This window comes from Pelophylax lessonae (genome assembly GCF_965119305.1).
Source record: "Pelophylax lessonae genome assembly, chromosome: 4".
In the NCBI taxonomy this organism is placed as follows: Eukaryota; Metazoa; Chordata; class Amphibia; order Anura; family Ranidae; genus Pelophylax; species Pelophylax lessonae.
Window position 1 is genome coordinate 656384087 of NC_138771.1, and position 15096 is coordinate 656399182.

The window sequence follows — 15096 nt, forward strand, 5'->3', positions numbered from 1 at the left end:
ACCATAGCTGAACGCTCGATGGCGGGCTGGGGGTCCATCTGACCCTCTGCCCTGGAGAACCAGGGCGGTCAGTCCGAATCCCAGCAACACATGACCCATCTTCATCCGAAAAATCGACTAAAACTAAAGCTGACAAAATAAACAGCTAGTAAAGTAAGAGAAAACTGACATTTTCAAAAGAAAATCAAATAAAAAAAGATTAGATAGGCTGAGACTGTAGCCCCAGCACAGGGAAGCCTAACTACTCCTGACGCTAGGCAGATTAAAACTGAGTTGGGAGTGGTCACTGCATGGGGGTATTGACCAGATGGGACAGCCCCCATGGGTGTGTATATGCAAATGCCTTTGTTCTTTTGACTAAGTCTTTATGCCTAGCTACTCCTGAGGAGCGGAAGTCAATACCCAACAGTGATGACTTAGAGGAGGCGGCGACTGACGGAGGACGTAAGAGAAAGTAAATTCTGGCTCCAATAGAAAGGTGTCAGAACAAAACGCATCACAGTTTGTTCTGTATGAGATGGTGTAGCCACACACCGGTCAGGGTGGCCATACTGACCCGAGTCCATAGCCAAAAGTGCCTGCAATGGCGACATGAGCATCAAAATTAGACCATGGAACAAACTAAAGAGGCCGGTCTGATGAATTCAAGAATGGTTTAAGGTACTGACTCGGTCTCCAAATTCTCCAGATGTCAATCCAATCGAGCATCTGTGGGATGTGCTGGGAAAAAAGTCTGATCCATGGAGGCCCCACCTCACAACTTACAGGACTTAAATGATCCACTACAGATGGCTTGATGCCACAGAATACCTTCAGAGATATATTGGAGGCCAGGCCTCAATGGGTCAAGGCTGTTTTGGTGGAAAATGGGGGATCTACTCAACATTTGGTGGGTGGTAAAGAGTCCATGCCTTAATTGGTTATGGTGGGTGGTCATATTGTTGTGGCAGATTTGTGTACATGTATTTGTCTACTCCTAAGAAAATGAGGTAATGAAATCTTAAGCCAAAATAAATATTGAAGATAAATTGTATGATGTGGTCACTGGGATGAACTTCATTGATTAAAAAACTGCCAGTGAGCAAGAATTTGGACCTCGCCTACCATCTTGATGGGATACCAGAACAGGCAGTGCCATCAGAGGCCTCGGTTTACCCCAACTTTGTATTACCAGCAGGACTTGGCACCTGAACAATCCATCATCCTGCCCCAAAACTATCAGGGGAGAGAGGCACGGGTCTGTAAATGGCACTGTATGATCTGGTACCTTGTTGCTAGTAGCCAGTGGGTATCTTGGTTTATTGCAGAATTCCACAAAGCTTAAATTCCCCCACTCCCCCCCCCCCTGAAACCTTTAACGTTATATTCACTCCAATTTCAGTCAAGATGTGTTAACTTTTATTATAACTCACAGAAGACAAGAAAATGCCTTGTGGGTGACGGACATGTTTGAGCAGGTAAAACAAAACTGTGTTCACTTCAACCTTTTAATACTGAAAATAAGGCAAAATATCACAGAAAAGAGAAAACTGAAGGATTTATCAGGCAAAACATAGTGTGATGGGCATATGTACGTGAAGATACATACGCAGCTATATGCACAAGGCTGTCTGGATTACAGGCAAAGCTTCTTGCGCGTAATACAGACATGACGCAGGGCATGTACACAGATATATTTATATGTATAGCTGAGCGGTATATAAACATATCTGCTTTTTTGTATACACGTGTGCAGGATGGAGGTGGGGCACAGTGCAGGGAATGGCGGGCAGAGTTATCAGTCAAAAAGAAGTGTTGGGGGTTCATGAGCGAACCCAAAAGAGGGCACTGCAATGGGGATCATGAGCTAATCCAAGAGAGGGAACTGCAATGGGAATCATAAGCTAATCCAAAAAAAAAAAAAAAAAAAAAAAAAAAAACTGTAGGGGTCATGAGAGCTAACCAAATAACCAAAAATAGGGAACTGCAATGAGGATCATGAGCTAATCCAAAAAAGGCAACTGCAACGGGGTCATGAGCTAACCCAAAAGAGGGAACTGCAATGGGGTCATGAGCTAACCCAAAAGAGGGAACTGCAGTGGGGCCATGCGCTAACCCAGAAGAGAGGGAATTGCAATGGGTGCTAGCTGTACCCCCTTTAAAGTCCAGGTCAAACCAGAAGGGGGTTTTATTACCAATAGTGGAAATATCCTGCACACACGTATAGATACATATTATATGTACACCTTATACATTCAGCACAATATACGTTTAAGCCATAAGTAGTATTCCCTCCCACCCACCCCTATTATATACATACAGTGAGCAACAGTCATCACTGTAATCTCTCCCAAACAAGGGCACCGACTATATACACTTCCTCAGTGCTAGAAAGCGTTGAGGCAGGATGGGGCAACACGGGAGCTGGATGCCAGCCTCTGCCCTAATACATTCTTGTGTTGAAGATACATGTGATATCCACGGCAACAACTTAAGTGTCTCTTGTTTTAGGCAAAATTAGTATTTTGTTTCCCATTGCAGTTTCTATGTACACAGTATAGTTCCACAAAGTCCAGAGCAGACCCCGCATCCACTCCAACAGGCAGACCTTCGTCAACGTCCAGATGCCCGGGACTGCCTTAAAACACTGCTATAGCTTGAGAACTCCACAAAAGGTTTTAATTTTTTTAAATGGGTGATCCTTGTCCGATGTAATGCTCTTCACAGTCCAAAGAAAACACCCCCCTTTTATTTTTCCGGAGATGGTAACTCCCATTAGTTTTTTTTTTAGCGGGACTGCAGCCATTTTGAAAGACGGTCCCCCTTTAGTCTCTTCTGCAGAGGAAGCCGTCAAGAGTGGGCTCACAGCGCTGGTCCCATACTGTCTTTGCAGGAGGATAACGCATGGGCGATGTAGAGCTGAGGTGTCAACATTAAGGCAACTGCACCACACACAGCCTCACAGTCCTCTCCTATTTTTTTAGTTTTTTTTTGTATTCCAGACACTATGATCTGGTTCCTCCTTGTAGTAAGTCCAACGGATCTACAGTTCCATCCTTTTTAACCACCTGTCCACCGAAGGACGCTTGTAAACAAAATCAGAGTAAAAACATTAACCGGGGTAAAGGAAAAAAAAAAAAAAACCCTATTCTACACTTCCAAGAAAATAGGGTTGAAAAAGAGCAGGTACCATGTCCAAAAATAAAAAAACACAAACATGAAGGCAGGGTGCGAACCTCCATAAAATTGAACACTGACTGAAAGGCCCAAAAAACTGACATGAATCCAATGTGGTTAGATGGCTAAATGCCGAGAAGTCCTGGCACTCGATAATGCTCAAGAAATTCAACTCCAGAACGCAATCCTTCATGGGATTAAATTTTTCAGGGCCACAGGCCGCTTATATTAAGAGAAGCAAGTGCATCCTTTATAAATGGAGAGGGAGGGGGGTGGGCACATAAACAGAAAAAAAAAAAAAAAAGTATATATATATATATATATATATATATATATATTTATATTCCTAGAGGGAACAACTTTTTTTTCTGCAATTTTAGTAACAAAAAAATGCAAGCTTTTTTTAATTTTTTTTTTTTTAACTGTGCAAAAAACATAACCATTAAAAAAATGCAGATTTTCTTTTTTTCCCCCCTCCCCAAATTGCTAAGTGCATTCTTCAAGTTTTGATGGATGATATCTCCTCCTTGACCCTCCCCCAGACAACAGGGAACTCAAAGCTGAGCATCTTAACTTTGCAAAAGCGCTGAATTTTTTTTTTTTTCGTACTTTTTTTATATAAATTTTTTTTCTTTTTTTTATATTTTTTTTTTCTAAACAAAATAGATTTTGGAAAAAAAATATCTGAAGAAAAAAAGTGTTTTTTTTTGGCTGTATTTTTCCCAAAATATTTTTCTTTTTCTTGAGAGATCCGCTGTCGGAATACTTAACTTTTTGATACAAAAAAAAAAAAAAAAAAAACAAACAAAGAAAAATGTTCAGAAACTGTCAAGTTAAACAAATAAAAATTGAAAGAAAAAAAATGCAAAAAACACGATGTTCAACTAGTAGCAAACAGTCAAAAGTCAATAAATCCAGTTTTTTTTCCCTCCTTTTTTTGGGATTTTTTTTTTTTGTTTATTTTTCTTAGTTAAAAAAAAAAAAAAAAAAAAAAAAAATGAATGAACTAAAGAAAACAAGGAATTCAGATTTTTGATCAGTTTCTGTAAAGTGCATTGTTTAAGGTGCTTTAAAATGAGTGCATTATGTTTTTGAGGGGAGCGGGGGGAGGGAACAGGACGTTGCTCCCCCCTTTCTCCCTGGCTCTGGCTGGGGTAAGATCCACCCCCTCCTCTCCCAGTCTCTGCCCTCCCCCTCAATACAAAAAGGGGAGGCATAAAGTTTGCAGTGCAGTAAAGCCGCAATAAAATGCGGCGGGTGAAGAAAAAAAGATGGCGTCAGAGGGAAGAGACACGCCTCAGTAGTCATCTATAGCCTCCATCTCGTTTGGGGAGCCGTGAAGAGAGTAACCTGAAGAAAAAAATAAAAATTAATACAAAATAAAACCTGAAACATTTGGTAGACAAAAAAAAAAAAAAAAAAAAAATGGCAACAATTTTGGAGGAGCACATGACTTACCCCCCTTCCCACCATGTGACAGGGGGTGCTTGGCCCAGTGCTAGGGTAGGAAACCTAAGCAAAGACAATTTTTCTTACTTCCTATTGGCTAACACGGTCTCTGCTGCACTGAAATCAGGCAGCGTTGCTGGCTCTGCAGTGTTGCCCACTGCTGGGCTACAGAAATCTACCTACCGCACAGCATCGACTTCTCTCCTATTAAAGTGCTGCTGCCTTGATGACCACACCTACACTGTGTGAAGGAAAAGGGCTCTTGGGAGGAGGGGACGAGAGAGAGACAAGAGACGAGAGAGAGACGAGACAAGAGACGAGAGAGAGACGAGACAAGAGACGAGAGAGAGACGAGACAAGAGACGAGAGAGAGACGAGACAAGAGACGAGAGAGAGACGAGACAAGAGACGAGAGAGAGACGAGACAAGAGACGAGAGAGAGACGAGACAAGAGACGAGAGAGAGACGAGACAAGAGACGAGAGAGAGACGAGACAAGAGACGAGAGAGAGACGAGACAAGAGACGAGAGAGAGACGAGACAAGAGACGAGACAAGAGACGAGACAAGAGACGAGAGAGAGAGACGAGAGAGAGAGACGAGAGAGAGAGACGAGAGAGAGAGACGAGACAAGAGACGAGAGAGAGAGAGACGAGACAAGAGACGAGAGAGAGAGAGACGAGACAAGAGACGAGAGAGAGACAAGAGACGAGACAAGAGACGAGAGAGAGACAAGAGACGAGAGAGAGACAAGAGACAAGACAAGAGACAAGACGAGAGACAAGACGAGAGACAAGAGACAAGAAGATGAAAGGAAGAAAGAAAGAAGGATAAAAGATAGCAGGATTGAATGAAGCGCCATAGTACCCACCTAGGATGCTGGGATCCGAGTGTAACATTTGAATCCGCCTCTTCATCTTGCTGCTCTGTACGTCGTATCCGCTGCCTGGCTTGGAATTTTGGGTTGCTGGAAACATTGGAGAAGCCATCCAGGCAGCTTCCTGCTGCAAAGCAAGAAAATGATTATTAGTAAGATTGAATACTTGGATCACTTGGGCTCCCTTGTCCAACTGCATGCTGGCAATGAACACTCGAGAAAGAAAAGAATTGATTTCAGGCCTCCCCTTTGTAATACCTCATCATACAATGGGAACTGGAACCGCCAATGGGGGCAAATTTGTGACTGATCCTAAGTAAGGAGTCGGAGATGCTTCCGTCCATCTATCTCTAAAAAAAATGTATTTATAGAATTTTTTTTACTTTCTGCTATAAAAAAAACACACTATATATATATATATATATATATATAAAAAATGAATTTCGCCATTTATTTAGGCCAATATGTACATACATATACATATTTTGTGTAAAAAAAAAAAAAACTTGATTTTTGTAACAACTTACTGTAAAGTCCTTTTCTCTGAAGTCCATTGACAGATGCAGCTCGTATGCATCTTAACCATTGGGTTATGTGCCATCTACAGGAGTAGTACTAGGTAGTTAAAAAAAAAAAATCACTGCCACACCTACAGGGGCTGTCCCGTTCCAGCATAACCCCCACACACGCTCTGCCACAAGCCAGTATCGTAGCAAGCAGTGAAAAGAGACACAAACCATCTCCATAACAGAGGGGCGGGTGCTGCGTCTGTCAAAGAACTTCAGAGAAAAGGATTTTACGGTAAGTTCTTATAAAAATCCAGTTTTCTCTATTGTCCATTGACAGACCTGCACAGCTCTTATGCTTCTTAACCATTGGGATGTCCCAGAAGCAGTGTAGGCATGAGGTGTGGGAAGAACGCAACCAAAAAAATGTTAACGTATTTCCAAAAAGGCTAAAACTTCGCTAACTGGGTAACAAGCTCAACCAGGAACAGGAGCTTACCCAAAAAGAAAAAATGAACCCCTGAAAGAGAAAACAAGTCTCTTTAAACAGCCTGCTGAAGATGCCAATAAATCTACCTTGCAGAATTTTGTAAACGTATTCACGGACGACCAGGTCGCCGCCTTACATAAATAGTAACAGAGGCCGGAAAAAAAAACAAAAAAGGCCAAGGGGCACTCAGCGCCCTAATAGAATGCGCTTTTACAGGGAAAGGAGGAACCTGACCCTTCAATAATTAAGCCTGAACGACCGTCTGCCTAATCCATCTGGATATAGTCGCAGCAGACGCAGCCAAACCCTTACGAGATCCCTCAGAAGGGACAAAAAGAATCTGATTTCCGAAAGGACTCCGTGACCGACCGGTAAACCCTGATCGCCCGAACCACATCCAGAGAAAGCAATACAATTTCCTTGGGATGCTTTGGCTGAGGACAGAGTGAAGGCAAAACAATGTCTTCATTCAAATGGAAATCAGACACCACCTAAGGAAGAAAAGACGGATTACGTCGGAGAACTTCATCTCTGTGGACGACCAAATAGAGCGAACGTCAGGAAAGTGCCGCCAACCCAGACACTCTGCGAGCAGAAGTAATAGCTACCCAAAACCAAATTCAGATCCCACGGAGGCAATGGGGATCTTCTAGAAGGACCCAGATGATGCACCCCTTGAATAAAGGTGCGAATTAAGGTATTAACAGCCAACGGAGTTGGAAAAATATCGCCAAGGCCGACACCTGGCCCTTTATCGTGCACAAGGCCAACTGTTGCTCGACTCCTTTCTGCAAGAAGGCCAAGACCCTCGCAACCGAAGACAAGCAAGGGTGCAAAGACTGCGATTCGTACCACAAAATGTACGATTTCCACGCATGATGATAAATCTTCCTGGAAGTAGCTTTTCTAGCCCTCAACAGTGTAGGAATCACAGATTCCGAGACCTGTCTCTTAGCACCTAGCTTTCCACAGCCATGCCGTTAAAGCCAGCGATCATAAAGAAGGATGGAAGACCGGCCCCTGGGACAGCAGGCCTCCCTTAACCACTTAAGCCCCGGAAGATTTTACCCCCATTCCGACCAGGGGGTATTTTGCGATTCGGCACTGCGTGACTTTAACGGACAATTGTGCGGTCGTGCGACGCTGTACCTAAATGAATTTGGCGTCCTTTTTTTCCCACAAACAGAGCTTTCTTTTGGTGGTATTATATCACCTGTGCAATTTTTTGATCACGCGCTATAAACAAAAAAAAGAGCGTCAATTTTGCAAAAACAACAATATTTTTCACATTTTTTTATATGAAATTCCCCCCCAAAAAATGGAAAAATCAAAATTTTTTAACATTTTCGGCCAATTTGTTTTATGCTACCTATGTTTGGTAAAAAAAAAAAAAAAAACGCAAAAAGCGTATTTTGATTGGTTTGCGCAAAAGTTATCGCGTTTACTAGCAAAGGGAAAGATTTTTGTCATTTTTGTTGTTTTTTTTTTTTTAACGCGTAATGGCGGCGATCTGCGATTTTTTTTGCGGTACTGCGACATTGGGGCGGACAGATCGGACCCTTGACTGACATTTTTGGGGTTACCAGTGACATTTCTACAGTAATCAGTGCTATATATATATATATATATATATATATATGCACTGTTACTGTAAAAATACACTGGTAGTGAAGGGGTTAACTTTATTTGGGAGGGAGGGGCTGTGTGTGTCCCTAGGGGCGTGCTTTCTACTGTGATTGGCTGTGGCTTCAGCTGTAAGGACACTGATCAACGGATCTACATAGTAGATCCATGTGATCAGTGTCTTTGCAGCGAGGAGAATGACAGGCAGCTTGTTTACACAAGCTGCCTGACATTCTCCCTCTCCCCCGCCGATCGGCCGGCGGACATCAGGTCTGCTGGTCACACGCGCGGGGGGGGTTCCGTGACCACGCGGGAGCGTGCCTCCGGGGGCGCTCGCTCCCTAGACCCTCACAAGCAAGCAACGTAGCCCTACGTTAGTTTGCCTGTGAGGGGCTGACCGCCGACGTAGATAGTCGTGCGGCGGTCGGCAAGTGGTTAAAGGCAGCCGCCAGGGAGACTCAACGACCAACTTTAGCAGGTCTGCATACCAAGACAGACGAGGCCAGACTGGGGTCACTAGAATCACTGGAACGTTTTCCACAGCCAACCTGCGAAGAAACCTTAACAGCTGTAGCGGAGGAAAGGCATAAATCAGTCGATATGGCTCCACAGAGCCACCAACGCATCTGCTGCGTCGGCCAGAGGGTCCTGAGCCCTGGCCACGAGCCTTTGCAGCTTCTTGTTGAGACGAGACGCAAACAGGTCGACCTCCGGGGTGCCCCAACGGACACACAGGAGACAAAATACCTCTGGATGAAGGGACCATTCCCCTCGATCCAGAACCTGACTACTCAGGTAAGCCGCCTGCCAATTTTCCACTCCCGGAATGCGAACTGCGGAGAGAGCCGAACATGTTCCTCTGCCCATGTCAAAATCTCAGGCCACCTCGGGGGCCGCCTGGGCACTTTCGGTGCCCCCTTGATGACTGATTTAGGCCACAGCCGTGACGTTGTCCGATTGGAACCGAACCGGGGAACCTCGTAGCCGATTCGTCCAGGTGAGCAGGCAAAGCCTGATCGCTCAGTTCCAGAACATTGATCGGTAAGGAAGACTCCTCTGTCGACCAGAGTCCCTGGCCACAGAGAATGTCCAGCACTCCACCCCAGCCTGACAGTCTGGCATCCGTGGTGACCACCGCCCACGACAGCAGTAGAAAAGACTTGCCCTGATGCAGGGCGGGCAACAGAAGCCACCAACAGAGTGTTGATATCATGAAGCAGCTCAAACATATACTGTCTAAGGACCGTGGATCCTTGTTCCACTTGATAAGAATCTCTTTCTGCAGAGGCCTGTAATGAAACTGAGTGAATGGGACCACCTCGAAAGACACCATCAGACCCAAGGCTCTTATGCACGTCAGTAGAGAGGAGAGATCGTTGTCCCTTAGCGACCGGAGCTCTTCCTGCAACTTCTTACGTTTGTCCCCAGGAAGAAAGACCCTCGCCAAGGAGGAGTCCAAAGTTGGTCCCAGCTAATCCAGATGCACCGACGGGGTCAGTGCAGATTTCTTGAAGTTGATTTCTTGAGAGTGCGATCACAGCAGAAGATTGTCCAGGTATTCCAGGATCGCAATCCCTCATTTGCGCAGTAATGCCAACACCGGGGCCAAAACCTTGATGAATACTCTGGGAGAGGAGGAGACGGGGGGGGGGGGGCGAAGACACCAAAGGGTAATGCCACAAATTGGAAGGGCTCCTCCGCCGCTGCAAAACGGAGATGCCTCTGATGTCCCTCGTATACAGGGATGTGTAGGTATTCATCTTTGTCGATGGAGGCTAGAAAATCACCCTGATTTAAAGACGCTACCAATGACCGAATGGATTCCATCCAAAACTTCTGCACCCGCACAAAGCGGTTCAGAGACTTGAGGTCCAATATTGGACGCACCTTGCCCTCCTTTCTGGGCACCGTGAAGAGGTTTGAATAGAAACCTTGAAATCGTTCCTGTGGAGGAACCGGCACAATCACTCCTTGTGCTAAGAGGTCCTGCACTGCCTCCCAGAGATCCCGCAAGCCATCCGGAGACAGGCGAAGCTTTAAGGGAAAGAATCTGCCTGCTGGGCGAGACAAAAATTCAATCTTATACCCTGAACGAATAAGTTTGTGGACCAATCTGTCATGAATCAAGGAAGTCCAGGGTCCCTAAAGGCAACGCAGACGTCCCCCCCCCCCCCCCCACCCCAGAAACAGGTGAGGGCGCCCCTTCATGCAGAGGGGGACTTGTCCGCAGAACCGGACTGGCTAGTCTTGGGCTTACCCGACCAAGCCTTTTCTTGTGCCCGAGGCACAAAAAAACACCTACGAGACGTAAAAGAGGGCCCCTGCCTACCACGGGACACCATGCCTTTGGAAGGATTGGGGAAAGAAAGGGGAAATCTGTCATGGCCTTTCGAAACCTGGTCCGCCGACCAGCTCTTCAGCCACACCATGCTGCGTTATGGCACCCTACCGCTGACACTCCGGCAACCAGAGGGGCCGCGTCCAAGGCCGCATCGCACAGGAACACCAGGGCCTGGGCCACCTGGTCTGTGAGCTCAATCAAGGTCGGGGGAAACCATCTAAGTGGTCAAGTTAACCCAAAGAACCTTAACCCATTGATTGATAGGTGGCAATATATTTACATTTTTTTTTTTTTGGGTTTAGATGGGCTTTTGTTTCTTTCAGTTCTAAATAGCATTGCCATATACAAAACAAAAAATCATGCTTTAGTCTTTTTTTCCAGGCAACAGGTTGATTGAAAAAGGAAATGACTAATTTCTCCCCTCCACACAGTCGATGTGGATAGGGAATCCTCCCTGCAGAGATATTGTTTTCTGATGGCAAGGAGACTTTCCCGCTATAAGAATACACTGATCAGTGCTGCTGCTTGCTGTACCATTCTGTGCTGATCAAGCTGGTTGTACAGAGGTCTGAACAGTCCGAATTTCAACCCATCTATGGCCAGCTTTACTGAATTACTCATTTAGATTGGGATATACGTTTTTGACTTGCATCTGTGCCTTCTTTTTGGTCAGTTGCTGGCTAGTCAGAATTGTGTTTCAGTTGGAGAAGGTGGCAGATGGGACAAAATTCAGTGCAAATCCTGTAGGGGGCAGTATAACCCAATGGTTAAGAAGATCAGGAGCTGTGTCCGTCAATGAACAAAATAAATATTTTTCTTCCAAAATTGTCAAGTCTTTGGTCCTTACTCCTGACTAGGAAAAAAAAAAAAAAATGCAGAGGTGATCAAATACCACCAAAAGAAAGCTCTATTCATGGGGAAAAAAAAGAAGACATCAATTTTATTTAAGGACTGTGCAATTGTCAACTAAAGCAACGCACTGCCGTATTGCAAAAAAATGGCCTGGTCATTAAGGCGGTAAAACCTTACGGAGCTGAAGTGGTTAATGTACTATTTAAAAAAAAAACTGAAGTTTCAGACCTCTACAAATTTCCCCTTCTACATACCGTGCCAAGGCAACAGCTTGCCCCCCTTCTCTAGAATGCCAATGGCGGCTTACCTGCTGCCGCTGGCTGGCTTTGTACTTCGCTCTTCGTTCTAAAAACTGTTTAGCAAATTCTTTGGCTTCAAGCGTTTCCCCAAGACAGGAGCGGATGTAGTCGTGAACATCGTAAGGAGACTCCAGCTCCTTCAGAAAGGCCACCAGCGTAGGAACTGTCAGCAGCAATAAAAAAGGAGGAAAAAAAGTTAGGTAAAAAATAAAAAAATTATATCTATACATATTTTTTTATATATATATATATATATATATATATATATATATATATATATATATATATATATATATATATATATATATATATATATATATATATATATATATAAAAAAACATCATCAATGTACGCAAGGTTAATGGAACCTTTGTCTACTGTAAAATGTATATTTGAAAACCCTAACAAATTTGAAACAAAAAAAAAAATTAAAAAAAGGAGGTGTGTCCATGGCACTTATGGTGGAAAAGAAAGAGAAAGATAAAAGAATTATGATGGGCAGAATCCTCACCGTCCAAATTGTTGGATGTATTGATCATATGTAGCATCTGCTCACACCACTGAGTGAAGCCGTCTGACGGTTTGATTCCCTGAAGGAGTTTTAAGAGCTTTTCTTCCTCATCCGTCTTCTTGCGGCGGGCGCTGACCGCATACGAGTCACTGATGGACAGGAGAGATGCGGGATGATGATAATTGGCAGATAGGACAGACTTTAGGAAATGTTTTCCATCAGAAAAAATAAAAAGTGCCCTCTACAGCCCCCCAATATAACAAAGAACACTGTAAAGGATGGGTTGGAGGGTTACTATTTGCTCAGAGATTAAGGTAAGAAAGTGCTGAAAACTCACGTCAGTGATGGGCTACTCCGGCTGTTCCTCAGACCTCTGGAACTTGCCGCACTTTTCACACTCTCCTCCCAAGGGCTCTTCTCCAGACCTCCCCATAGAGAGCCCGAGTCAGACCCCCATTGAGAAGGAATGATGGAGGAACTAGACATTCCCAGACCTCCATGCTGAAAGAGAAAAAAAAAAAAAAACACTTATGAGTCAATGGCCTGGGGGACTAGGTACGCTCTTAGGCTTAGGTAACCCTGAGCCATTTCTAAACCCAACACACCAACTCCAACCCATTTCATATCTGTTCTCCACTTACTGTATACACCACCATCCCCAACACTCCTCCTCCATGCTACCCACCACCTCCAGCTCCCCTCCTCCTGAACGCTACCCACCACCTCCAGCTCCCCTCCTCCTGAACGCTACACCCACCACCTCCAGCTCCCCTCCTCCTGAACGCTACCCACCACCTCCAGCTCCCCTCCTCCTGAACACTACCCACCTCCTCCTGCTCCCCTCCTCCTGAACGCTACCCACCACCTCCAGCTCCCCTCCTGAACGATACCCACCACCTCCAGCTCCCCTCCTCCTGAACGATACCCACCACCTCCAGCTCCCCTCCTCCTGAACGCTACACCCACCACCTCCAGCTCCCCTCCTCCTGAACGCTACCCACCACCTCCAGCTCCCCTCCTCCTGAACACTACCCACCTCCTCCTGCTCCCCTCCTCCTGAACGCTACCCACCACCTCCAGCTCCCCTCCTGAACGATACCCACCACCTCCAGCTCCCCTCCTCCTGAACGATACCCACCACCTCCAGCTCCCCTCCTCCTGAACGCTACCCACCACCTCCAGCTCCCACCCTCCTGAACGCTACCCACCACCTCCAGCTCCCCTCCTCCTGAACACTACCCACCACCTCCAGCTCCCCTCCTCCTGAACACTACTACCCACCACCTCCAGCTCCCCTCCTCCTGAATGCTAACCTCCAGCTCCCCTCCTCCTGAATGCTACCCACCACCTCCAGCTCCCCTCCTCCTGAATGCTACCCACCACCTCCAGCTCCGCTCCTCCTGAATGCTAACCTCCAGCTCCCCTCCTCCTGAATGCTAACCACCACCTCCAGCTCCCCTCCTCCTGAATGCTAACCACCACCTCCAGCTCCCCACCACCTCCAGCTCCCCTCCTGAACGCTACCCACCACCTCCAGCTCCCCTCCTCCTGAACACTACCCACCACCACCACCTCCGCTCCTCCTGAATGCTACCCACCACCAATGATGGAGAGAGGCAGGGGAGGATAAAACAAGGATGCTATGAAGGCGACTGATATCTTAACTGATGATGCCATTGGTGGTTAGGATGCCGGCAGCTAGAAGGTTGCAATGATGCACAATGAAAACCTGTGGCTTTGTGTAACTAAAAGGCAGGCTTTGTCCACCTGCCGGCTTGTATAAAATTTTTGGGCAATTTTTAGGCATTTTGCCAAGGCACCCTGAAGAAACCTCAAGGCATCCTAGTTGAAGAAGGCTGCTGTAAACAACGTAGCCCTTATACAATTTAACACTGTAATAGGTTTTGTTTACTTTCCACCACCGGCATCAATCTTCCTGCAGTCCCAGTAAAGGAACCCCCATCTATCCCTGACACTAGGTGCACCCAGCTCTCACCACACTGCGAGCCGCCTGTCCTCTTTGTTTTAGAAGCTGCCCCTCTCTTTCTTGCATCTCCAACATGGCTTTCAGAGAGAGTCCTTTGCTATGAGCTGCCCATACTTGAGGAGATGGACTCTGCTGTCCGCTCTGCTGGATGAGTTTCAGAAGCAATTCCTGTTGCTGGCGGCACTGAAAAAGAAATGAACGAAAACTGGTGAGCAGCTGAGATTCGTTAATATATCCTAACTCCATGTTAAAAGTGGAAGTAAAGATTTGCTGACTGGACCCCATCAGTCTCTCCTGTCATGAATGCATCCCCCTGCCTGTCTGCTGTAATGTACACTGAGCCGTGAATGTGTGCTGTAATGTGACTCCCATGCGCATGCACTGAAGTGACATCAAAGCGGCTCAACCCGGAAGTAAGACCGGGGAAGGATGGAAGTGCCCAGGACTCTCAGGATGACCGACAGCGCAATGCTGGAGGCACATCATGGCAGGTAGGTGTCATTGCGCTAATATGCAGTGCATGCTAGCACATTAGGCCGTCACTCATTTTGGGGGCATAGGTAGTTAACCACTTGACCTCCAGAATATTTACCCCCCTCCACGAGCAGGCATTTTTTTTTTCAATACTGCACTGCATTATTTTAACTGACAATTGCGCTGTAATACGACGCTGTACCCAAATAAAATGTAAGTCTTTTTTCCCCACAAATAGGGCTTTGTTATGTGCCATTTTATCACCTCTGCAGTTTTTATTTTTTGCGTTATAAACAAAATCTAGATCGACAATTTGCCCCTGCTACCGAGAAAAGAGCCAGATCATATATACACACACACGCTATATATATATATATATATATATATATATATATATATATATATATATATATATATATATATATATATACACATACATATATATATACACACACACACAGGGCTCAAAATTTAAAGTCCTGAGCTACTAGCCAGGCCTTCAGGGTTACTCGCCACCAGTTGCCCCACCCAA

General features: G+C 45.6%; 1 protein-coding gene across 1 annotated transcript in view; it reads right to left on the minus strand.

Moving 5' to 3' along the window:
- Positions 1-2655: 2655 nt before the first annotated feature.
- The window catches only part of GIGYF1 (GRB10 interacting GYF protein 1), a 102803-nt gene continuing 90362 nt past the window's right edge, over positions 2656-15096 (minus strand). Inside the window, exons 20-25 of the mRNA XM_082255246.1 lie at positions 14100-14273; positions 12441-12604; positions 12104-12252; positions 11600-11754; positions 5475-5607; positions 2656-4506 (exon numbers count right to left, since the gene is read on the minus strand). Coding sequence (XP_082111372.1) covers positions 4454-4506; positions 5475-5607; positions 11600-11754; positions 12104-12252; positions 12441-12604; positions 14100-14273 — 828 coding nt within the window. The 3' untranslated portion in view covers positions 2656-4453. The remainder of the gene's footprint in view (positions 4507-5474; positions 5608-11599; positions 11755-12103; positions 12253-12440; positions 12605-14099; positions 14274-15096) is intronic.